The following is a 27,024-nucleotide window of genomic DNA, read 5'->3' as shown; positions in this document are numbered from 1 at the left end:
TAATTTTTTAACAGGGAAGCCACAGAAATTCTATTGTTAATACTGGAAGCTACTGCCCCATGTGCCTCACCCACATACATCAAGTGTAACACAGTACCAGCATGTGGATATCCACTTCAAGCACCAGTTTGCATGAACATTCACATCTGCAGGATTTAAAGGGGACAACAAACAAATGAAAACACCTAATAAGGATTTTAATATATACTCAAATTTACATTATTCATACTGATTACCTGTTTCAATAATAATAATAATAAAAAAACACTTTCCTGTATATTTTGCAAAGACCACCAACAAAAGCCAAACCACTAGGAAATGCAGGGAAAGAAAAAAACAGGAATTGATCAAACAACATTGTGTACACATATTCAAGAGTAAGTAGCTGCAGAGACCTAGTAATAATATTTGCTTGATGCCTTTATTCAAGGTGACTTGGAAAATTTGTGGTACAGGCAGGTGAAGTGACTTGCTGGCGGTCACAGTGTCTTTAGCAGGATCTGGACCTACATTATCATGGTTGCAAGTACCAGGCCAAAGTCCAGAAGGCCTACACCACACTACCTGCCAATTAATAAATATTGGCCCTTGGTAGAAAAACTTACAATAATGTATACAGAAAAACACTTTGTGTTATAGTACTTCTGACACATTCAATTAACCGACAGCTACCATAACCTGCACCCGCTGAATTGTGAAATTTCCTGGACATAGCTGGGTAATGGCGCTGTTGTGTGTATAATTTATATACATTTGTCACATGAATATTGATAAAATGTGTGGAGCACAGCCAAAGAACAGGCAGGTCTTCCTAGATAAGCAGGGCTTAAATGTGTACGGATTGGTAGCTTAACAAGCTGTGGCACTGCAAGACCTCGCCTGACTGGCATGATGCTCACAGGCAGGCTATTTGGTAAATCTCTTGCTGTTACAATGCACAAGTATCCAATAAAAAAAATTAGATCTTGTTGAGACTGGCATTACTACTATTCCAAGTTCATATTTTCTTGGGAGCAGCCCAACACATTTTTTTCAATCCTGACCTTCCAAGCTGTGTCCTGGATCAAGATGTCCTCAAGAGTTAATGTTCAAATCGTACCTGAACATGCACCTTTTTTGCTTATGCACTTCAGACTGCCTACACTTTTTAAAACCATTTTTGCACATCTCCACACCTGTTTAAAACAATTTCACAGCCAAATGCCTAGTGTGCACACCAAGGTATGTAATGATCAACTATTCCTGTGAAACCTTCTTAAAACATAAGCCCACCATTACACTTCACAAAGCCCATGCTTGGTTCAACAGAGTGAACTTGCCTGAATATAGTAAAAAAAAATAAAAATAAAAAAATCTCATGTATATTCCATGTAGTTTTAACTGTTCCAAGAACAGTGTCCCCATAATAGTGTTAATTTTACCATGAAGGTGTTCAGCTTGCCTTTATCAACTGAACAAATAAGAGGGAGCTATAAACTTTTCAAAATGTGTAATTAATCTGAACTTAAACATCTACAACCCAAATGGCATTTGCATTCACTGTGAAAATGGTGACATTGATATAAAAATTCTATGTATTTTTATAGTAAAACTGGGATTTAATCTTGGGGTTTCAATTCAATTTCCTTATACACTTTTTATAGAACAAAGGAAATCAAGTATATGGACACAAAATAAAAATCTCGGGAGAAAATTAAGAAAAGTATATAACAGGAAACGCACTGGAGATTTAAAAAACAAAAAAAGAACAAACATACTTTTTAGACTCTAAACAGTAACTTAAATAACATTACAATAAACAGTGCATCTCTTTGGGATGTAAGCAAATTTATATAAAGCATATTTTCACATATCAAGAATTACAGTAGTAATATGTTAAGTTTCTACCTGACATCGGTGAACCAAGATAAACTAAATAAGTCCACCATTGGTGGAAAAATAAACCCTTATGAACAGTGTAACTTTGACCTCACACATAAAAAAGGTCAAAACGTAGGAGGTGAGAAGGGAAGTTTTAATAAGACTTTGTGTGGTTTTCTTCAGTCAAGTCTGGAATAAAATATATAAAAGAACCTGATAAAAACAAAGGACAAATTGTCCACACTGACCCAAAGTCATTACAGTAAAACAAAAGAGGGAAAACTTTCAGGTTGCGAAGCCTCTATTAAAAATACGCACATCACTTTGTGACTTTTATTTGTTTGTAAATAACCATATTTTTCCAGACTGAAGTGTCTATTAACGCAAAATACAGAATTCAGACTGCATAGAAAAAAAGCTGAATATACTTACAGCGTTACGTATTTCAACAGGGAAGAGAAAAAAAAAAAAAAAAAAAAAAAAAAGGATTTTTCATTGAATGAAAATTTCCTGCCCCAACCCCCCCACACCCCCAACCCCTCCTCTGGTTACAAAAGAGCTACATTTTGTGGGTGAGAAACAAAAAAACAAAAAGACTACAGTACTTTGTGTTTTTATATATATATACAAGACAGGCTTATCCATTTAAATTCAGAGCACAGTACAAAAAAAACACTTTGACAAAGTCATAATACAATGCTGTCCATATCAATTAACTCTTTAAGATTTCTAATAAAAGGTCTTCAAAAATGAACAAAAGAAAACAAATTAGACTTTATTATACTTTTGTATTTTTCTTCATTTTCCTGAGCTCCTATATCCCTAGGATAGGAAGCTAGAAAAAGAAATTCGAGCATAATCCGAATGGAGAGGGGGAGGGGAGGAAAAAAAGGACGGGGAAGAAAGAGAAAAATACAAAGTCTATATTACATACAACAGATAAGGTGGGCAAAAACTACAGACACAAACGCAGAGCTTAACTTTCTTGCTAGTTTTGAAACTTGCACAGATTTTTTTCTCTTTAATTTAATTTAAGTTGATTTCATTTCTCTCCTTCTCCCATTTAGCCAATTGGCCTTTAAACCTGGGAGGTATGTTTTGATGGAAATTTTCAGCCAAGCTATATCATTTTCTTCTTTCAGTTGGCGCCCCAGTTGTAGCTATTGTAGGCTGACTTGTTCACCTGGGCCTTTTGCTGGATAGAGTTCCCCTGGCTACGCTGGCCAGTGCTGCTCTGGAAGATAAGAGAAATATCGGTGTATTAGTGTAAGAGATCAAAGAAGAAAACAATCAACAACAATGAGCAAGTTTGAGTTTTAAAGACTCGTGTTTTGAAAGAAACCGTATAAACTGGTTAACCATAAACAAAATTAAATAAGTTAACACTTTTAAAATACTTTGAGAAAATACATATTTAGAAACCCATTGCATACCTCACACACACACACAGAAATGCCTTAGTTAATAAATCCTCTGAGACACAACTTCAAGTGTGAATCTGCTAGAGTGCTGTAATTGTCCATCTCCCTTACAGAATAGTCATACTTAAGTGTAGCTCAAAATTATTATATGTAGAACACCTTGTTATATTTCACAGGCACTGTTGTAATACTCATTTTTCTTAAAGTAATAAATATCATTTGCCCAGTACGTCACAAAAAAAAAACAAGCACCTTCAGAAACTAAAATGCAAACATAAAAGCTGGAGGGAAAATACAGCAGAATCAATGGGGCTTGCAAGCAGTCATGAAAGCAGCTGATGCAGAACTTAGACAAATGGTCATGGGTAGAGAGCTCCTACTCAAAAGCACATCAGAGATGCTACTCTGCAGCTGAACTTCATCAGTCTGGGTGCAGGGTCACTTTCAAGTCATCTTAATAATTCTGGTATAGATCATCTCAAAGTGTAGAGAAAGCGAGACAGATGGTGTTGCCTCAGAAGGCAAATGAGGTTCAAGGTAGAGACTGTGATCAAGGCAGATGGAGCTGCATGTAAGGAGCTATGCAAGATCAAGCTGTCGACAGCAGGGTGACCAAGAAAGCAGACAGCATGAGCCCCATGACACTTTCACAAACAGTATTATATATACACATATACACCAGAAAAATTGTGGTAAATGAACTAAGCAGTGAATACCAGGACAAACTACCCCACTAGAGGAGCAGCTACACACAATGTTTGACTGAATGTGCCAAAGATCACGATAAGGCATAGTTGTTAGAACTGTGCAGAAATCTCTGAACTCAACTACACCCACATGTAACCCAGTACTGGTTTTGGAATAATTCTGATTGGCACTAGGTTTTAAATTTGTGCTACTTGTATACACATTTGAAAATTTGTAATGGCCATGTGAACCATTGCTGTGCTTTACAAACACCATCTTTCAAATTTAGGTCCTTTTGAAAGACTCTGGTTTTTGGATACATTTGGACAAGAATTTCCAGGTTTCATAATTGATAAACAGTTGCTCTGTCGCTTAGATCTTGGTTTAGGGAAGCAGAGTACAGATTGATGATACCTTTTAGGTACAGATAAGACCTGTACTGTCAGTTACTTAAAAAGCACCACCTTGGGAGTACAAATTACATTTTCACAGACATTAAAGACTAAATATGTTTTTGGCAAAATTTATTAAAAGCGCATGCAATGTAGTTTTGATGTCTTGATACTATATACATTAAAAATAAATTAATGCTGTAGCTGCATTTAAACCTGAAAAGCAAGAACAAAATCCTGGCTGAATCAGGGGTGGTGTACAACTTAAAGAGACAAAAATTTGACTGTGACTGACACTGTAGTGCTACAATTTTTTTTAAAAATACAGATGTGGTTTTCGAGTCATTTTCTTGTGTGAGAGGGCTGAATCTGGTTGTGTTTTTTCCTTTATATTTCTATTTTTCTTTTTTCCTTTCTGGATTGTTTTTGTAAGTAAATTGCTATATTGGTTATAAAATAATTTGTTTGATCAAGTAGTATGCCATTGGAATTTTTCTGCTTCTCGAAAATAAAATTAAATTTAAAAAAGATGCAGGGTTGACATTTACATTAAGACCATTCAAAAATTAAGTCTGCTCAATTGGAAATGAGCAACGTCTTAGTCTGGACATTTCAATTCAGCAAAAAGTAGAAAAGATTGGCTTACCATTACAAGTGACTTCAAGAACCCATAAGGATAAAAATATAAAAAGTACCACTTTCCCTACCTTTCAAAGATCCAAGAGGACATTGGGAAGAAGGTCTCTTAATATATCAGAAAAGGAGTGGAAGGTAGCAAAGCAGAGAATTCACTCGAGTTCTATATGCGCAAAGCATAGAATTATTCAACTAAAAATTATATATCGAGCTCATCTGTCTCGCTTAAAACTGTCCAAAATGTTTCCAGGCCAGGATCCAACCTGCGAGCGCTGCAACCAAGCTCCTGCCTCACTGGGTCACATGTTTTGGGCCTGCACTAAACTAACATCATTTTGGACAAAAATTTTTAAGTGCCTCTCAGACAGCCTTGGTATCACAATCCCTCCTAACCCATTAACAGCTGTGTTCGGTGTTCTTCCAGATGGACTTGAATTGGAGAAGGACAAGCAAACTGTGATTGCATTCACTACACTTTTGGCACGCAGACTTATTTTGTTAAATTGGAAGAATCCTAACTCTCCTCTGATAAGTCAGTGGGAAACCGATGTTTTATATTATTTGAAATTGGAAAAAATCAAATTTTCAGTTAGAGGATCTGTACAAAATTTTTTCAAAACATGGCAGGATTTAATCAATATTATTTTAGAATAAGAGAAATAACTATTATCGCATTTAACTCCCTTCTCCATCTCTTATTTACATAGATATTTACTTCTCCCTTTCTTTTGTTTAATGTTGCCTTATTAAAAAGCCTTAAGCAATTTTCCTTTAGCTAAGCTCTCCTTCTCAGGGGTGGGGTTTGATTAGTCTTCAAATTTGTTGGGTTATAAATTGATCTGTTTGTATGGAATGATTATAATGAAAATTAATAAAAGAAAAATATTTTTTAAAAAAAGTAGCACTTTATAACAATATCAAAAAAGGCAATTTAGAGTGAGATGAAGACATTAACTACCCAAACATTAACTGGGAGCATACGGGCACAAACTTTATACATTTAATCTGATTATTTAACACAATATGTCAACCAGTAAGAAGCCATCTGGTAACGCATGTTCTTTAGTAATCCTGAGAACTGACGGAATAATTAATTTATCATCATTTATAGTTCTCTCATTAACTCATTCACCTTACTGCTTATGCCTTTTGAGGCACAGCCATAGCTGCAACATGGCACACAACCCTCTGACAAATTCTGCTATAGTGCATATTCACTTTTTTTTTTTTGAGTCACTTTTTCCCCTCCAAATGCAAGGCATCTCATTTCTCCTGACAGACAGAATTAAATCACATTCTAGGCACTCTCTATGGATTTTCCTAAATTAGTGACTTATTTCTTTGCACATCCTGAACATTACTTTTACTTTTTAGTTTACTGTAGGTTAAGATGACAGACCACTTCAAACTGACCTGGTGTGACTAAGCATGTGGCTGTATGCAAATGTGTCCAGCAACTGAAGATCCGGAAATGTGGTGATATACAGAAAGCTCATCAAAAGGACAGGTCTTGTAACCCAAACCCCAAATACAGGTTGGTAAGTGGGGCATTCTTTGCAAGAAAATGCTAGGGTTACCTAAAATGATGAACTCCAATATTTTATTACTAATGCTGATCTTCTATCTCAGTCATATATATCTGATTCTTTTTAAACAGAGCTATTACTAAGGGCCGAGTCAGATTTGGTTCCCTAGTGTCTTCACAACACTGAATGTAATACTGCGTTCACATGCTCTTGGACTATTCAGAGCTCTGAGTTTCACCTTACAACTTCAGTATGTTCATGTGAATTACATATACATACATATACATACATACACACATACATATACACATATACATATATACATATACACATATATATGACTTCATTTGAAGCAAATAACATTCCACACAATCAAGTCAAACTAACCAAAATTCAACCCCCAACCAAGACAGGAGAGCCAACAACCAGAGCAAATCTTTAAAAGTATCCTTTTCCCTTTTATAGAAGCTTACTCTAAAATATTATTGATTAAATCCTGCCATATTTTAAAAAGTATATCCAACAGATTCTCTAAACGAGGATTTGATTTTATCCAATATCAAACACTATAGAACACCAGTTACCCACCGACTTAAGGAGTGGGGTGGGAATCTTCCAGTTCAGCAAGGTAAGTGCCAGTAGTGAGGTAAATCTGGGATTACACTAAACACAGCTGTTATGGGTTAGGAGTGATTGTGACACCAAGGCTGTCTCTGTCTGAGAGGCATTGAGATTTTTGTCCAAAGTGATGTTAATTTGGTGCTGCCCAAAACATGTGGCTCAGTGAGGCTGGAGCTAGATTGCAATTTTCACTGGTTGAATCTTGCCCTGGATACATTTATGACATTTTAAACAAGATAAATATGTTTGATAAAAGATTTTAAATATGAATGATCAAATGCTTCTGCATATGGAGCTATAGTGTATTCTATGCATGGGTGCCTTCCACTGCTTTTCTGAAATAGTAAGTGAAAGGTCTATTCCCCAAGATACCTTTGGATCTTTGAAAGGAAGGGACTTAATATTTTTATATATTATAGAGATGCCGAGTGTTCAAGACTGATCAGTTATTTCTTCTGGAATAAAAATAGGTGGAAGGTGAGGAAAATTGGTCAGGTTTTGTTTAGCAAAGTTTAATGTGGGTTCCTGTTCGGAACATTAGGAGAAACACAAGGTTGTTGTTGATTTGTTACTATATGTGCAATTAAAAATAAATGCCATTTTTTGTTGAAGAGCAAAATAAAAGTTTTAAAATATTTTATCACTTTGCTCCAAATACAATTCACCCAAAAAATGACATTTCAGCTGACCAGGGTATATGTTTCAATTCAAATACTTTAAGATGAAAGGCCAGCATTATGTACCAACTCTTGATTATTTAGGTAGATTTGTTTTTTGTCTGAATTGTTCAACTTATTTTCAAGTTGGCAGGGCGTTCAACTCAGCAACTCTTAATTACCACCTGTATGAGAGAACACATGAATACAGCAAATTTCAGCGTGCTCTGTAAAATGATGCGCCCGCTCACAAAGGTCAAAGTAAGCACTCCTGTATTCTGTGGTCAAAGGTATTTAATCAAATTTGTCATGCCAAACATTTTTTTTAAACTGTACAAATAGAAATCCTGTCAATTTCAAAACCACTACAGAAGAGTAGCTACAGTGCGAACCCACTTTTGAGTCTGGTGTGTTAAAACCAATTGTTTAGCATTAAAGTTCAAGAAAGGAGGGCTCTCACTCAAGTCTTCAGAGTCAAGACAATTTTCACTTTATTTTCTATGCAAATGCACTCACCTACAAAATCATTCCAATCACTCTAGAATGATGAATTCCTTGCAAATAGACCAATTCAAGTGATCTGGTGAAATGTATTATGTATTATTTTCATACAATATATATCACAGAAAAACTACTGCACTGTCAGTTTTTTCCAAGATTGTGTAGGTCTAATGAGGATCTGAAAGCATCTCTTGTTGGAAAAGTCTCATCAGTTGGTCACAATGACTTCTTACTGTCTTCGCCAGACATTGTATTGAAGCTACCTATTAATGTCATAAAATGCTAGGTTACACATACGATTTGTAAATAATAAAGTGTGTGCAGGTTTTTTTTCCTGTTCATACTACAAAGTAGCATAATGGCTCCAAAGAAAGTCTAGTGAAATCCTAAAAACATTATTCCAGAACTTTGGGGTACGAACTATAAGAAAGATTGGAAGAATTTAACCATTTCACTTTAACTCTTTTAGGGCGGATGTCGACTTTTGTCGACAGGAGGGGTTGAGGGCGAATGTCGACAAAAGTCGACATCCAGGGATAGAGGGCGACAATCAGCTGTTAATGGCGACAAAACTCACTGTCACGTCGCAGGCATTCCCTCTGTGCTTGGAGGAATGCTAGACTCGTTGACTCGGAAACTAATCCTTGCGTGTGCGTGAGTTGCGAAATGTAAACAATGGCAAGATGGCATCGACATGTCACAAGGGAGCGAAGCGAGAGCAGAAAAGAAAACACTCGGCAGACAATGTTTTGCGCATTATCGCGGAGTCGGACTCTGATTTTTCAGATTTTTCAGAATCGGATTTTATTGACAGTGATCAGGAGATCGAACAAGAGTGAGAAGCCGGCATCAGCTGATCAGACACCAGCCGATGCCGTGCCAGGTGATCCGCTGCCAGCTGAGTGCATTCGCGCAGCCGATGCATCTACGGCAAGGTTCGCGTGGGAGGAATACACAGACATTGATCCGTGGGAGCCGAACTGGCTACCGAACTTCACAAGACGGTATGGCTTGCTGTTAGACACGACAGATCACCAGCTGCTGAACTACTTCAGGCTGCTCTCTCCTGATGCTGCTTTTCAGCTACTGTCAGATGAGACAAACAGGTAGGCAGAGAAATTTTTTGAATCGCGGGCTGCGCTTGCATCGCATTCTCGTTTTTCAAAGTGGAAACCCACAACAAAAGACGAGATGAAGCGCGCTGTGGCATTACAAATAGAGATGGGACAGAACTGGTGATATAGCTTCAGGGAGTATTGGTCCAAATGTGCTTTGTCCAGGTTATGCAGTGTGATGATAGGTACGTGATGCTGCAAAGTTTTATTCACTTCTGTAATAAACAGAAGCAAATCCCATGGGGTGAGCCAGGCTATAACGCCATGCATAAAGTTCAGCCCCTGCTTGACATTGTGGAACCAACATAGAAACAAAAAAAAAAAAAATTTTTGGTGTAGGTCTCTGATGATACCCAATTTTAGAAGTGTGGTTGATACTACAAAACAGTCAACTCTGATTTTGATTAGTGAGTTCTTCAAACTGGTGTTTAAGATACAGTACAATAGCACATGAGGCAGAAAATTATATTTTTGTTTACCATCCGGGATTGTTAAGAAATAATGCCTTACATGTACTTGCGGTTGTATTATCACCAACTCCAAGTTGTATGAACAAAAGGTGAAAATTGCCACATACTGCAAACAACACACTATGTTGTCCTCATGTACAGTATTGTGCATAAGTTTTAGGCAGGTGTGAAAAAATGCTGTAAACAAAGAATGCTTTCAAAAATGGAAGTGTTAATCATTTATTTTCCATCATGCTGGTTTGAAGGCAAAAGGTAGTAACACCAAATATTGATATGATTTAGATTTTTCTTTTGTTCGCTCACTTTGCATTTTGTAAATTGATAACAATAAACAATCATTTATATTTCTGAAAGCATTCTTTGTTTACAGCATTTTTTCACACCTGCCTAAAACTTTTGCACAGTACTGTACATTTACGGACACTTCTGTAAGCAAACTCAGTAGGTTTAAGTAACTGGTTAATTTTGGTTAAATATATTTTCAAAAGTCAGCTATCTGAAAAGTATTTTTTATATAAGAAATATTTTCTTTTCAAGCCAAGAAGGAAACTATTAAGCCTACTTACAAAAAAAAAACAAAAAAACCCTGAATGTTTGTCTGCCTCTAAGCTACTTTCTCCCCCTCACAGCAGCTCTAGAGGGTATTGGGGCATGGACCAACTCTGCCCAACTTGTTCAATATGACATTAGTGCAGTTTAGCAGACAGTAAAATACAGTAGCATTATCTGTGTTTACATCTTTGGTGAATCATCGAAATAAAACATTCACAGTATTACATTTAATATCTCAGTCACTATAGTACACGGTGATAAAGTGATTATATTTCAAAAACAGGACATGCAGCACTTAACTCACTGTTGTTCAGCAATGCATGTTGGTTAAGAAAGAGGAAAAAAAAAATCTGGAGTATATGGTCAAAGATTAAAGAAAAAAACATTATAAATCCCAGCCCACTAATCTGAGATTTTCATGTGTGATCATTATTGACACTGGTTGCATTGATGTTTGAGAATTAGTATATACCTTTAAATACCTAGACAGGTGAACCCAGGGACTTCCCAGGTCACATGTGTAAAAGTGGCTATTGAAATTAGATCACTTCTCACTAAATAAGCTCACAGAATGCCTTTGTAGCTCTACCGTGGCCTTTGTAACTCTACCGTGACAATCTCTGCATTTAACTTCTTTAAATGCATTAAACTTTTAAAATGAGTGATCACGAACGCATTACTATTTAAAAAAAAAAAAAAAAAAACAGAAGACAATATAACTTGTTATGAACTGATAATGCAATACAAATTTACAAAAAGAACCAGTATAAGTAAGGCCAAGATTACTGGAGAGTTCAAATCACCAGTAACAAAAAGTATAATTTTGGATAAATGCAAATTCACATTTTTTTTAGTACAAAATGACAAATTAAACTTGACTAGATTCTGCTTTGTCTCGAGTAAATGACCCAAAAAGTTGTTATGCTTTATGAATAATACACAATATTTTACCTCAAAAATTAAGCAATGCAAAACATAAGCCATGAATTTGGCAAGCATATGCATGTGTGAATGCGTATAGCAAATCTCCTGGACTAATTAACAGATCAAATTCAGGGAAAAAATAGTAGAATGGAGAAAATTCAGAAGGAAACTCACAACTTTAGTATCTAAATCAAATCCATAATCCTGAAGCTATGAGGCTGCAATGCTAATTACTGTGCCATCATGCTGCTGAATAAGGAGGAGAATAGCAATTTTTTTTATGAGATGTGTTCTATTGGTTCACAAACCAAGGCATCAAATGTGAAGGTTTATTGTAGCAAAAAATTAAACTAGATGTAGGAGTTCACTGGAATAATATTGATCATATTCCCAGAGAATGCTGAAATGCTGCATGTTGTTCAAACATCCACATATGAATTTTACTGTACTCTTCACATGTTGCAAACATGAACCTTACAGACTAAGAGGGGCTCATGTATAAACGGCGCGTACGCACAGAAACTTTGCGTATGAACATTTCCACGTTCAAATCGCGATGTATAAAACCTTAACTTGGCGTAAAGCCACACACATTTCCATGGTACCTCATACCCTGGCGCACACAGGTTCTCCGCTCAGTTCTGCAGACTGCCGGCAACCAGCGTCAAAGCAGTGCTACTGTTCCTGTGTGGTTACCCTTTCATTCTTAGATCCACATTCCTGACGCAGCTTTATACTGTAAATACACTGAAACTAACTGCATATTGTTTATTAGTGTAATGCATCTGATTGTAATTAACCTGTAACAATACAATGGTCCAGGGAATAGCCATAGTATTCCAAATATCATAACTGCTTTAGCGTTGTTACTCTCAATGCACCTTCTTTTTCTTCTCCAGCTGCTCCCGTTAAGGGTTGCCACAGCGGATCATCTTTTTCCACATTACTCTCACTGCATCACTTGGAGCATTTATATCACTGTATCCGAGTTTGGAATCACAGCAGCAGCTGATTGGAAAGAGAATTATCGGTATACAGCATCAAGCACACGCTGCCTCAACCACAGCAAAACACTTCAGAGCCTTTCCTCGCGGTTCAGAAACAGTTTCATCCCAAGAATTTTAAACGCACTCAATCAGTCAGTACAATTACCTCACTGTAAACTTGCACAACAGTTATAATATTGCACACCGTGTGGCACTTTATAAAGCGTGTATTTACATATGAGGACGATATCTGAAATGCAGCAAAATATGTTAATTATACAGATAAAACTTTAACTTCATTTAAATAATCCATATTGTTAATAATTAAACATGTGAGGACACGGTGCCGCAGTGCTAGCTAGTTCACGGATTGTTCCTACCTAGTGCTGTATTCTTGCTGGGCTGGCACGACACTGGAAGGACAGATGGATAGAAAAATTAAACACGTACTACGAAGATATTTCAATGTTCCTTAAATGTTTTGTAGAAGCGTTGTTCTAAGCTTACAGATGGCTTAACGTCTATTACGGAGCCGATTGTGTGGCGATTGAGTATTTGGAGAAAGAAAAGCAAGGACAGGAATTGGTGGTTAGTACGTTTGAAAGAGACAGTACTGCTGCAATAAATTATTTCATTGAAGGTCTCGCATGGCGCAAGCAAGCATCTTGTGTGAGACATGAACAATCACTGCGTCACCGTGTTCCCATGTTTAATAACATGCTTTCATTCCTATCATCATGAAAAAGATATCACGTATACATCTCAGTATTTTAATTATTCAGAGAGCTGTAATATCACAAATGTAATGGATTCTGTGTCCTGTCGGAGGAAGAGAAAGCCCGGAAGCACATAGTGAATCACACACATATAGAGCACATAGAAGATCAAATACAAAACAAAGCATTTAACGTGCTACTTTAGTTACGATGGGTTTTGAGAAACTACTAAATTAAACAATTTTACGATGAAGTTTATGATGTTCTACTTTAATGACAAAATAAACTACGTGATTAAAGTGGAAATTCCGAGATTAAAGTTGACATTTCGAGCTTTTTTCCCCACTGTGTGGCTATTTTTTTTCTCTGTACCCTAATAAGCTTTCATATCACACTCAGACAGTGGGCTACAACTCGCCTTTTCACAGCGACTTTGATGTGAGACAACTTTTTTATTTCGGGCACTGTGCTACTTTGTGAACTTGAGTTTCTCCGACACTATATGTCACTCGATCAACTTCCTTTTGTTGATTATATCACTGTTTAAACCAATGAATAGTAAGTTTTTCCTTGCCTCCACTTGGTATTAGCTGAAACTCTTCTATTCTCCTCCGTGCTTTTCCCATTGTCTTTTCACAGAACGCTGAGCTTAAGGGCTATTTATATTGATTTGCATATTCAAAGAGGCGTAATTCTGGGAGGAGTTGGGGTGGGGCAGCAGGCATGTGCGTTACTTTTCATGCTGATCGGGATTTATGTAGCGGAAGAACGTGGAAGTTGGCGAACGCACAGATTTATGCATCTGGATTTTTCTGTGCGTATGCCATGTTATAGTGTAAGTTCTATGCACGGCGTTATACATGAGGCCCTAAGAGAATGGGCAGAAATTTGGCTTGTTGTTGCTACAAATATCAGTAAAGATTATAGAAAAGCACAGAAATCAATGAAAATGAACAAAGACAAATGTTACATCAAAAAAATAAAAGCACAAGTGCTCTCTCTTCAAATAATGTGCAAATAAAACATACAAAGCTAAACAAAACATTTGTGCACAAAAATGTTTTAAAAGAAAACATAAATGCCAATAAAACACCGACATTTTAGCGGTCTCTGCAAAGAGATTCATTCCAAATATATGATGAGCAAAAAACAATGTTATGGGAGGAATTGGGGAGAAAAAATCTGGTCAGATTAAAATAATGAAAAATTCTACAAGTACTTTGTCAATGTCCAATCACTAAAAAAGCAAAGAAGTGAAAAACATTTTACCTGTCCATCTGGCTGAAGGTGAGCATGGAGCATCTGGGAGTGTGGCTGCTGATGTGTTGCCAGAATGTGCATGAATGGGGCAGGGGGGTACCCAGCGGGTGTTGCAGGGTTCATGTGTCCCCCACTGCCAAGAGCTGATGGCAAATTAAACGAAGCTGCTGGCGTGCCTGCATGAAAACCCTGCTTGTCAAAAGACTGCAGGAACAAAGGAAAAAAAATTACAAAATGTTGCCAAATTGTAAAGTACTAAAATCTACAAATAGAAATAATAGAAAAAGAAAGAGTAATGTGGCTGTATGGGGTTTGGAAAGAAAGAATACATTACATTGTAATCCAAATTAAAACTTAACCTATACATTCCTATTTATATAAAAAGACATCAAATGACAAGTACATCTAAAAATGTTAACAAAAATGCTACCTTTTAAAACGAATTATATCACCAATATCATTGTATCAAATTCCCCAACAAGTATAATAAAATCAGTGTATATAGTATATATAAGTGCAAAGGCACTTTGTCCTACATTATGAGCATGTACATATGGGTACACAATCATTTTGTTTATTTAAAAACATTCAAATCCCTACCTGTGTTTTTGTGTAAACAGAGCCTGAGATGTCTGGAACTCCTGTGTTGCTAGATGTTACTGAAACTCCTGGAAAACGACAAGGTAGTCAGCCATTAAGGTCTAAAGAGCTACCAAAAACAAATTAACTATTGGCACTGCATTAAGTGTAGTCTAAACTGAATAAGAAAAAAATTTAAATGGACTTCCTTAAAAGCAAGGGATTCCCGAAGAATATACAAATTCTCACTTCAACAATGACCTTTCAAGATCAGCAATGAGATTCCACTCTTTATATATTATACTGCATCACTGAAACCGTACTAGGCAGGCATTTCTTTCAAATTAAAACTAGTACTTATTTTACAGGTGAAGGCTTAAAAAAAGTGAATGTTCTGAAAAATTACACCAACTTTGCTTTTGAATGATCTGAACTTGAAAAATTCAACAGATAAGGAAATGCACAAAGAGTAACTATCAATTAAGAGGCAAAATAGTGAATTATATACTTGGACCAATGCTACATTTACTAGGCTAGGGGACAAAGAAAATTTGAGATTCCAAGTAGGTAATTTCACCCGAACACCCTTCAAAATGATACCTCCCAGTGGAACAATTTGAAGAGAACACATGCTATTCAAAATAAGCCGAGTTGTAACAAATCAGACTTCTCACCTCATACAACAATAGGGTCATTCAGAAATGGCATTTTGTGTATGTGTTGGTATTTGAAGCAATGTGATAACATGCTTAATTCACTTTGCTTGATGTTTATCTTTTTTTTGTTTTAAAGTAATCTGATTAGATCTAGTAGCAAATCAAAAGTGAACATTTCTCCCAAGAAGAAAATTCACGTGAACCATCACAAATGGTAACTCTTAAACGTTCCTCTGCAAGTGAACGCACCATGTTCAGTTTATCAGGTCTAAGTGCTAAAACAAGGCTGGTCTGTTATGTTTCATTTGCATCTTAATAAGAATTAAAATTATTTAAAATAAAAAACAATTTTAAGAGCAAGTGAAAAACTTTGGGAAATAAGCAAAAAAGAAAACCATTTTACATTATCCTTCACTGTTAAAAAGGAATACTAAAAAAAAAAAAAAAAAAAAGCAGCCAACCACCACATTGTAAAATGTAGTAAATAAAACAATTTTAGTATAAATATTCCCAACCACATAAAACAGTACATCTTGAAAGTGCTGATGACATAGGTGATCAAGGATTATAAACATAATCCACAAGACTAGTGATCCAACAAATTACATGGCCTCTCAGTCTCCTGCCTTAATCAAGAATCACTACAGCTTGACATTATTAAAATGGACATGACTTGGAATGATGTCAGAACGTCATTTTAACTTTATGTTTATATAGTTGCAGAAAACTAACTTCCTCTTCAACAAACTGGGTAAGGCTTTTGTAAATGATATATACTGTATGTATACATGTATATGTGTATTTTCTTCTTTTGGCTGCTCCCATTAGGTATATAAAAAAATAAAAGATGAAATGGAAGAATGCAAAGCCATAAAAGTAAAGATATGCATAGGCAAGGATCTGCAGGGGAAAAAAAAACTGCCACAGCAGAAAAGAGTGTAAAGAAGATGAAAGGGAGCATCAAGATGGAATGGATGAGAGCAGAAGGCACTTACCGGCACCTGGCCCGGTGACAGAAGTGGCAGCAGCAGGCTTGTTTTGTGCAGAAGCAGCGGCAGCGGCAGCAGCAGCAGCAGCGACAGCAGCGCTATATCCACCCTTACAGAAATCCCCCGTGCTGGGACCCTGGCTCAAGTCCTCATAGCCTGGAAACAGACAGATAGCCAAAGCCCTGAGCATTAGAGAGGAGGGGGTGGGGTGGGAAAGTATGAAAAGCAAGGGAGGTGTACAATGTGTAGAGAAGGACAGGCAAATGGAAGCAGGTAGAGGAGAAGGGGACTACTAACAGAAAAAGCCAGCCACAAGCAAAACACAAAGTCCAATGCCACCTCTGCCCAAAAAAGAAAGCCAGTGAAAGGTGTTGTGGTGAAAGACACCAGGCAAAGTTAAACCTCTCTTACAAGCTGATGTGGGATTTGAGCTTTGTGTCCTTACTGCTATGGAGCCCACTGCAGGTTATTAAACTTTATTTTATAAAATTTTCCTTTACTTAAGCCAAACAACATCTACCACTAACAGCTATTAAAGTCTATCAGATGGATTTTTAATGAAGTATTAATGGTAAAAGCTGCCAACAAAATATTGTTCTTAAATTAAAATTGTAAGAATCTCCTCCCTGCCGCCGCCACTCAAAGTTAACTTTGTCATTAAGACATTTCAATTGGTAATATCAACATTGAAATCCTTTCTAATCAGATTTCATCCATTTTTGATATCTAATTCAAATTTTAGAGAAATAAGGCAGCAAATACTGAAAGGTCATCTATCAGCCTACAGAATATACAGCACCCTCCACAGTTATTGGCACCCCTGATTAAGATTTGTTCTTAGACTTCTAATAAATTCTTTTTTTTCCCCCAAAAAAACATAGGCTCACAACCCAAAAAAGAGAAAAATCCAACCTTTAATTGAAGTACATTTACTCATTGGGAAAAAAATCCCACATTAAGAAAATTTTTTACATGAAATCATGTGTGCCATAATTATTGGCACCCCTGCTGTTAACATTTCATACAATCCCCTTTTGCCAACAAGACAGCACTATAGTTTCCTATAACATTTCACAAGGTTGGAGAATACAGAGACGGGTTTTTGACCATTCCTCATTGCACAATCTTTCTAGATTGCCCAGAGTCCTGGATCCTCTTTTATGCACTCTCCTCATCAGCTCACCCCACAGGTTATCAATGGGGTTGAATGCTGATGACTGAGATGGCCATGGGAGGAGCTTGATTTTTTTGTCTGCTGAGCCATTTTTGTGTAGATTTTGCCATATGTGAAGGGTCATTATCCTGCTGAAGACCGAATGACGACCCATCTTCAGATCTTCAGCTTTCTGGCAGAGGCCACCAGATTTTGATTTAAAATGTCCTGGTATTTCAAGGAGTTCATGATGCCATGCACCCTAACAAGGTTCCCAGGGACTTTGGAAGAGAAACAGCCCCATCACAGATCCTCCACCATACTTTACAGTGGGCACGAGGTGCTTATCCGCATACTCATTCTTGGATTCACGCCAGACCCACTTGGAATGTTTGTTGCCACAAAGCTCAATTTTAGTCTCATCTGACCAAAGTACACCCAGTTGAAGCCCCACTTAGCAAACTCCAGACGTTTACGTTTGTGATTGTAGGTGAGAAAAGGCTTTTTCCTTGCATGTCACCCAAACAGCTTGTTGGAATGGAGATAGCATCTTGTGTTTGACATGGAGACTTTGTGATCCCAAGAAACCACTCTTCTGTGCACTTCTCTAACAGTGAGCTTTGGACATTTTTTTTTTTACTTCTCTTAATATCCTCCTCACTGTGCGTGGTGGCAAGGTAAACTTGGGTCCTCATACAGCCTTGTTTGTCAATATTCCTGTTTTACACTACTTTATTATTCCTCCGAGTGTAGATACAGGCAGGTTCAGGCAAGAAGCTAATTTCTTGTAGCCATTACCTGACTTATGAAGGTCGACACACATTTGTCTTACTTGAACGGCATGTTCTCTCGTCTTTCCCATGTTGAACAGTGGCTAAGAGCAACAGGGCTGTCACGTCATATTTATAGCCCAGGGACAAAGGAAGTCGTTAATTACTAATTAAAAGTTCCAATTTACCAGATCTGACCAACTACAAAAATGCTTCAATTACATTTATTTTAAAGGAATTGTTAGGGGTGCCAATAATTGTGGCACACACGATTTCATGTAAAAAATGTATTTCTTAATGTGGGATTTTTTTTCCCCAATGAATAAATGTACTTCAATTAAAAGGCTGGATTTCTCTCTTTTTTGGGTTGTGAGCCTATATTTTTTGGGAAAATTTTTTTTTATTAGAAGCCTAAGAACACATCTTAACCAGGGGTGCCAATAATTGTGGAGGATGCTGTACCTAATCCAACTTTGGAAATCATAGAAATGTAGATCATCCTGGAAGCAACAGGCACAAATGGAGGGTCTGACTGACCATGGCAGTTTTTCGTGCACCACCCAATACTTCTGGTTCCGTTTACTGCTCTGTTTTAACAAGACAAAAAGAGTGGGATATTCAGACTCCCTTCTTACACCTGGCAACAAGATAGTTACAGAAAAATTCACTCAAGGAAACAAATGTCGGATAACGGAATGGTCAAGCCAAAGTCCAGATCTTAACACCACAAGCAGTGCTAAGGGTGATGAGGAACTTCATGGGCTGGAGATGGGGGGAGTTAAATTAGTACTGTGACAAAAAGTGGGCAAGTGGCAAAACTAGTTACTTAAATTAGGGGGATTATTTTTGACTCCCACAGCAGGCAAGTGCATTTGTGATATTTTGATGAATACATAATTGAAATATTTAAGTTTTTTGTTGAACTGGGTCTCCATTTTTTTTCAATCTATATTACTGAAATAAATATTTACACATGTAATAAAAGTGCCAAAACACATGCATCTCTCCATGGGCTTTACTGCACATACATTTTCACAAAGCTGTACTGTTTAGTAGGGATGTCACAATACCAGAAACTAACAAACTTTATAATGCTCAGCTATTATTTAAGTTGTATATGCATTCATAAATATTAAAAAAGCAATGCAGGGCTTCAATTAATGTTCGGCAGAGATGGGAATGCTCCAAGTGCAACAACAAATGAGATATATAATCCTGAGGGGATATAGATTTATAACCTATGACGTAATAATGGACTAAATTATTTTCTGTTCTTTACTGAAAAATACTGCTTAAAATCCATATTAAATACAAAAATGTAATTATATATGTACTGTTGAACTAGTTAATTCCAAGATAATTCTGGATATTTCTATTTAAACAAGCTGGTTAAAGCTGTCTATGTAACATGTTTTTAAAGTCTGGTTTATCAGTGACCCAAACATTTGCAATTTTAAGATTTAATTTGCATCATTAGCTGGTTAAAAAATATAACGAGTAATATTTAATGGATGAGTCAAACTAGTTCAATTTTCAAATGTCAAACTCACACTGCTTTAAATTTTCCAAATCTGTACTTTTTTTTTTTTTTACATCACAATTGTCCCAACATTAAAGCTTCCTGTTTACTTCTGTAAAGCAGCCTTTGTTTTGCTGTTTTCAACGTTTCTTGCATTAGTGATTAGACTTTATTGCTTATTCCTGTGTACAAATCCAGAATCTGAAAAACAACTACAGGATATGATTACCTGTACTCAAATTTATAATTGTGAGACAGTACTACATTCTTCAACATACTATTCAAATATGTAATGTGTGCTTTTACTTAGGAGTTACACTAATGAGCGTTAGTTTGCCTTCAAAACCCAAACAAATAACACAAATTCAGGATTTGCAAATTTGTACTTGCCAATGATGTATGATGTTTTGCTTGTCTATTGACTTACATGTTTCAGCGATTACAGGTCTCTGTTAATCTAGTACACATTTTGTTAATGGGAGATCTGCTTTGTCCATGAAAATACTGAAAAATTTAATTTTTATTTTGTTATTAAACTGAGAAACATGTCATCATCATTGTAGACAAGCCAAAATAGTCACTTTGTCTTGCCACAATGTTTTCTTGCTACACGTTTGTGCTGCCAGTCATCTCATATCCAACAGTCCTACATGAGTTACTATGAATGCGTATGAGGAGCCCAAGCTCCCTTGCCACCCCAAGCGCTACCCTAAACTGTACACACCGGTTAAAAAATGGATGGATGCTTAACTGGTGGACATGAAAAGAATTGCTCATTACAATCAGGGAATGAAAGCGAAGTCTCCATTGATCAGGACTGTACAGGGTACTGCATTAAAAAACTATTGATGGATTCATTTTTTCATCTGCTCTTACAAATGTGTTACAAGTTGTGATTACCGTAGTTATGTCACACTCCAACTGCGCACAAATTTCTAAACTAATTCCATCACACAATAAAAGTGGCAATAATGCTAGGCTGTCTGCGTGATTTGATTTTTTTTTTTTTTTTTAAAGCAAGTATAATTCCTACTCCTGAAACTGTCCAGTGTGAACACAATGCATTTCCCAGGAAACACTTCTGCTTTTTTCTCTTTGGCATGTGTTGATGTTGTGCTGTATCATTACCACAGCAAGCCATTTTTATATGTAGTTTTTACTTAGGTTATCATCACCTTGTAACATTGTATTTTCCGGAGTAATTTGTCTACTTGCAATCATGCACGATACTATAAAAAAGTTCGTAGTTATGCTTTTGGAACTTTGGTATTGAATTAGTACTAGAACCTTGGCTCGTGACATTCCCGATTCCTTAAAGCTGAAAACTGTTGAATGTGAAAAAGAATACCTTCAAGAAGAAACACTAAGCAATGTTCAAGGTTGTTGTGAATAATAAAATTTTGCCTTGCTGTATCCCCCAACATCTATCAAGTTTCAAATCACAGACTGCTATTCTAACATACTCCTGTAAAACGTATTGATATAATTTTGCACTCACTGTTTTCTCTAACAAGCTGTTCATGATCAAGAACAGCAAACCACCACCAAACCACTATGCAGTCTCCACTATGTTTCACAACTGAAATGACTCTTTAGTACCGGTGTGTAATGCTTTCTTTCAAAACTCACATTCCACCCTTCTTTGAAAGTGTTCAACTTTTGCCTCAGCTGTCCACTTAACACTGTCAGGGGTGTTGCAAACTTGAATAGTGTAACAATATTTTTTTGGTAAGCAGTGGTTTTCTCTGTGGTGTTCTTCCACACACACTATTCTTGTTCAGCGTTTGTTTCTATAGTAGATACATTAAAAAAATAAATAAATAAATAAAAAGACTTAGGCAAGCTTGTGGTCTTTGCAGTTCCTTCCCGTTATCCAAAAGTTTTCAAACCTGCTTTAGTACTTTCACATTGTATTGCTGTGATCTTTGCAAGTTGCTTACTTCTATAGGAGTACTGAATTTCCTTCATTTCTAGGAAATGTGTTTTACTGTGGGCAAATAAACATCAAAAAGTTCAGAAATACTTTTGCATCTATTCTCAGCTTTAGGAATCTCTACCAATTTTTTAAGCTATTCATAATTTCTTTTCACTGGGGCACTGTTTACATGAATAGGTTTTACCTGAAAACATGAGACAAAACAGCACTTTGACAATTTCAGAAAGTGAAAGTTCAATCTTTTGTTAATGTCTATCTGTAAAAACATGCTTGAGTAGGGACACCAGAAAACAGAAACCGAGCTGTATAGGGAGGTGCTAGTCGCAGAATTACACAAGTATTTGAAATGGCAAGTCTGCATATTTCGCTAAAAGATCAAATATCAACTTATTAAGATACAAAACACAATCCCCCCGTCACTAACATTATTACCTTGCTACAGGAGACTGCACATGCTTTGTGTAATGGTATATTTATCGTGCTGGAAGTCTCCATCAGAGAATGGATGAAATTGAACCTGGCCAGTAACGATGTTTAGGTAAACCTTGCCATTCAGACATTATTCTGTGGAGATACTGTAACAAGGACCCTATTGTGTAGCAGGAAAATATTCCTTGTACCACTGCACTACCACCACCTGCAGCCTGTAAAATCAACACCAAACAGAATGGCTTATGTTGTGCCCACTAAATGTCCGGTTATTTGTGCTGACATTGGCATGTGATATTGTGTCTAAAGGGTTACAATAGCCAGAGGCCAACTCCAATAAGTGCTGCATGCTTACATGATATTCTGCACACAAATGGTGAATTCAGATGTGATTTGCAGCTTATTTGTTTGTGTGGGCAATTCTTGATATTCCCCATTTGTCCACTCTGATCCACAAGAAGATTTCACACACAACTGTAGTTCCTGGTAAATCCTTGAAATAGCTGTGCATGTACCCAATGCTGACATGTTAAGGAGATGCTAGAACTGACAAACCTATTACAAACTATCATATCACATGCAAAGTCAATAAGTGTACCCATATGCTCATTCAGAAGCTCAGCTGAATGCCAACTTATGTTAGGAATGGTGGTCTGCCTGAATTATACCATTTACACCAGAATCTGTGTGAAGGTGAGGGAGGGATTGTCAAAGTTGTACTCTGAGTTCACCACTGTTTACAACACCAGTGCACACCACTGTATCTGCTGAGGGCAAACTGCATCTGTGAAATAAATGGACAACTGTGTTTTGAAGGGATGTTTTTTCCTAGCTTGGATGAAGACCTTAGTCATTTTTCAAAATCTGTCCAGACTCTTTATAAACCTAAGAATAATTTCTGCATTGTAATAAAGCAAGACTTTAAATTTAATATTTAAGTTTGAGACTAATTCACTGTCAAGAGGTTTAGCATTGTCTTTTTTGGGAGATGTAGGACAATGTGGGCATTGCCCATTCTGCTAGGCTTTCGTGACACACTAGGTTTGTTTAAGTAGATCTAACAGGGATTTTATTTTTTAAAGTATGCATTTTAAGGAAATTTTATTTTAGTATTTTTATGGTCACTAAACAACATGCCCACAAAATTTTATTGAACAGCTAACACCCCAAGGCTTCCATTGTCTGGTTATGCAGGAACTTAGTGTAAAATGTTTTTTTAAAGGGATACTAAAAAAAAAACCAAAAAAACACCAGAATTGGCCAATCCAGTGACATGGAATCTGTATTGGCCTAAAAAAAAAAAAAGGCATTCTTACTGCCAGGACTTCATTTTGTGCCTTTTGGCTCAAGAGAATGATGTCAGGTCACCTCTGATTTACATCAAATGAACTCAAAGGAGAACAAAAATCTATTAAGGGATGACAACTAAGATTGATGGAAGAACTTGCCTATTAGAAAACAATGACTTTGTAATTGGAAGTAATTTTAATCCAATAAGGATAAGTTTCAACTTTCCTTTAAAATCACATGCACCCCATCTCTCAAAGTGAGTGAGAAGAAGCTCCCTGGAATAGTTGCTGAATACTCACTGAACTCCCCGACCATTCTCTCGGACTCTCTCAGGGAAGGGAAAATGTGCAAAACGACCTTTTAATACCTGGTCTCTGAAACCAAAGGAGCTGAAAAGGTGAAATTGTACTCTCTTTGTAACCCTGATGCAGAGACCCACACTGTGAAGCCAAGGCTGTGTGCCAATAGTCTGACAAAACTGAGAAACCATTACTTCAAGAAGGGAACTTCAGCATCTAAACTCTTAGGCCAGAATCAGTAAGGCCTTTTTCCTATGAAGTGGCAAAAGACAGCAAAAGGCAAGCTGAAAAAGCAGGAGCACATCACTGACAAGGATCGTGAAATAAAGAGAAAGACTGCACTCTAACATATGAAGAATCTTCCACTTGAACCCACAGGAACAACTCCAAACAGCCTCCGACATTTTCCATAAAGACTTGGTATTGTAAAACTATCTGTGAACACTAAATACCAGTAAACAGCCAGCCTGCGTCCAATATAAGTCAATACACATTCTTAAACCGTTCTTTCATTTATTAATAAATTACACATTACTCTGCTTCTTAAAATGAGAGTGCTCCAGTTACCTTGACAGAGACCTGCATCCTATAACAGAGAAAGGTAAGGTAAATAAGGTAGGAGCCTTGCCGAATTATTTGGTTAATTATCAGTATTGCCAAAGGAAAAACTGATAATTAACCAAGTTAAAGTTTCTTTTTCAGATTCCACATTATTATGGTGTCCTCCTGGGTGGGCATCTTACTAATTAATAATCAAAATTCTTACAGAGAACAGATGATAAAATCCAGGGAAATTGTGTAAAAGGAATACTGTAACTAGCAATGTTACGTCCTGATGGTCAAGCTAATTGGTAAATACTAATATAAATTAATATATATGGACACAAGCCAACTATGAAATAAAAAAAAAAAGTTACACCAAGTGAAACACGAAAATCAAAAAAGAAAAACAAATGGTTTATGGGAGAAAATAAATGATGTTAAGCATTTCAGCTACTTAAATGCAGAATCAAGAAGGACTTTAAATCCAGGCTAACATGTAATCCCCCAAAACATTTTTTGTGGAAAAGCAGATTTAAAGACTTTACATCCATGCTACACAACACACTATGTGCATGGGCTACATGCAACCTTCAGGAAGGAACTGAATATTAAGCACATTCAGTTTACTTTTCAAAGGGGGTGTCCTTCACATTTCACATACCTTTTCTGTTTAAACGATGTAACATGCTTATGTATCACAGTCCGAAGACGACATTTTAAAAAGAATGGGAAGAAGAGTTTGCATTCACTAAAACAAGCAAAAAATCTGTTTGCGCCCTGTCAGAGAAGTACAGCAGTTACAAAACACAAAATCCACCATCACCATGAAACTGGTTATGCTGATTTTATAAAATTATATCCTCCTCAAAGAAATTTAAGACTGAATAAAATATGTTCACCTCTAGACAACCTTAGCAGCCAACAAAACGTACTATGTAGAAACACAAGCATCAAACATAGTATAGAAAGTAAAATCTGCTTTATAGCTCACATAGTGGTTTGGTATTTTAAAAGCCAGATTTGAAAAAGTGCTTATTATCAGAATAAGTGCATTTTACAACATACGTATACAGGGGAACTATATACTTCTAGTTTGTGCCATATGGAGAGTATACTGTCACATTAACTTGCCAAAAAAAAAAAAAAAGTTCTCCATCCAGTTAAGTACTCTTTAAGTAACATATGAGTTATCATTACGTAAGTGCTTGAGCACATATTTGAAATACTAATTTTTATTTTTCCTCAAGTAAAATATTTTTAGTTGCCAAGTAGAATTTTTACATTTACAGGTGTATGAATAAATTGCTGAAGGCGGACAAAAGGAAATAGTAATTAACATCTTGAAAATATTACATTGGATTTAAGTAAAATCTGCTTTGGAGCTTGCAGACTGTTTTGGTATTTCAAAAGCCAGATTTGAAAAACAGCTTACTTGCAAAATAATTGTATTTTACAACAAAAGTATAAAGAGGAAGCAGTTGTATACCTAACCTGACAATTGCTCCTGGGGCGCTGTACAATGGCTGTCCTTGTGCTCTGATCCCCAAAGGACATGCAGAAAGTCAGTCTCCATTTGGGGATAAACAAAGTATATCAAAAAATACTTCTAGGTATGTTGTGTAAGGTGGAGAGTATGGTATCACGTTAATGTTAGCAAAAAACTGATTAGTTCTGCATCCATTTAATAATATGAATTTATAATCTAATATGTGCCAGCATCTTCTTGCTGAAGACCTAACTCAAAGGCAACAGCTGGGAAATGTTAATTTCCATTGTGAGTTCCTCATATATAGTACCTGCACAGTTATTCACCTCTTGAATTTCTCCAGCTTTGTAAAATTTTGTAATACGAAAATTAAAAACATACAGAGCCGTATATACCTTGAGTTGCAAAGTTTTAGTGCCTAATGCTTAATGGTTATTTCTTAATTATCATCATATTCTTTCCTTTTGTTTCTATTTTTTAACATTTCTACTGGAAAATACTGCTCAATATTACTATTTAAAGAAATTTTCCATTAAGGTGGAAGCAGCAGAAAAAGTGAGAGTGACAATGATATATCAAACTGTAAAGATAAATCTACTGGAATTGATCTTGGCTAGAATTATCTATGCATCTAACAAAAATCTATGCATCCACTTTTATGCTCTCCAAAACCTTTGCTAACTGCAGTAAAATCCATCAGTGAAAAAGGTGAATAAATCAATGATCTAACTGCTATAAATGAATTATCTTGCCGTGTTTGACCGTTCCTCATTTTCTATGCAATAAAAGTATTTTCAGCATTTTTCACCATTAGTTAACCACTGTAGTGAAATCCTGAAAATGTAACCCACCTACCAAGAAAATGCTTATTTTCAGCTTCTGCACATGTATATAAATCAAGATGTTTATGGCTTTTTCATAATTGTAATTGGGTTAGGCTAGCTCTCTTTCTCACTTTGGACAGGAAGCAGATGTGGACAATGGCAGATGGTGAGATGGAGCGTTGTCAAAGAACTCCAGGCCCTCGAGAACCAGATTCAGAAACTCCTGTC

General features: G+C 36.4%; 1 protein-coding gene across 6 annotated transcripts in view; it reads right to left on the bottom strand.

Annotated features, from left to right (window-relative positions):
* Window positions 1-2,179: 2,179 nt before the first annotated feature.
* The window catches only part of ubap2l (ubiquitin associated protein 2-like), a 298,828-nt gene continuing 273,983 nt past the window's right edge, over window positions 2,180-27,024 (bottom strand). For 3 of the 6 annotated variants that reach the window (XM_051923264.1, XM_051923265.1, XM_051923267.1), the window contains 4 exons: window positions 16,554-16,703; window positions 14,924-14,991; window positions 14,333-14,527; window positions 2,180-3,094 (listed from right to left, as the gene is read on the bottom strand). In XM_051923264.1, the coding sequence (XP_051779224.1) occupies window positions 2,999-3,094; window positions 14,333-14,527; window positions 14,924-14,991; window positions 16,554-16,703 (509 nt within the window). In that variant the 3' untranslated portion in view covers window positions 2,180-2,998. The remainder of the gene's footprint in view (window positions 3,095-14,332; window positions 14,528-14,923; window positions 14,992-16,553; window positions 16,704-27,024) is intronic. The other 3 variants (XM_051923268.1, XM_051923269.1, XM_051923266.1) reach the window with 2 other exon arrangements.

The sequence above is a fragment of the Erpetoichthys calabaricus genome, chromosome 2 (assembly GCF_900747795.2).
Source record: "Erpetoichthys calabaricus chromosome 2, fErpCal1.3, whole genome shotgun sequence".
Lineage (NCBI taxonomy): Eukaryota > Metazoa > Chordata > Cladistia > Polypteriformes > Polypteridae > Erpetoichthys > Erpetoichthys calabaricus.
The sequence above is the reverse complement of the archived record's forward strand: the minus strand, read 5'-3'. Positions and strand labels throughout refer to the sequence as shown.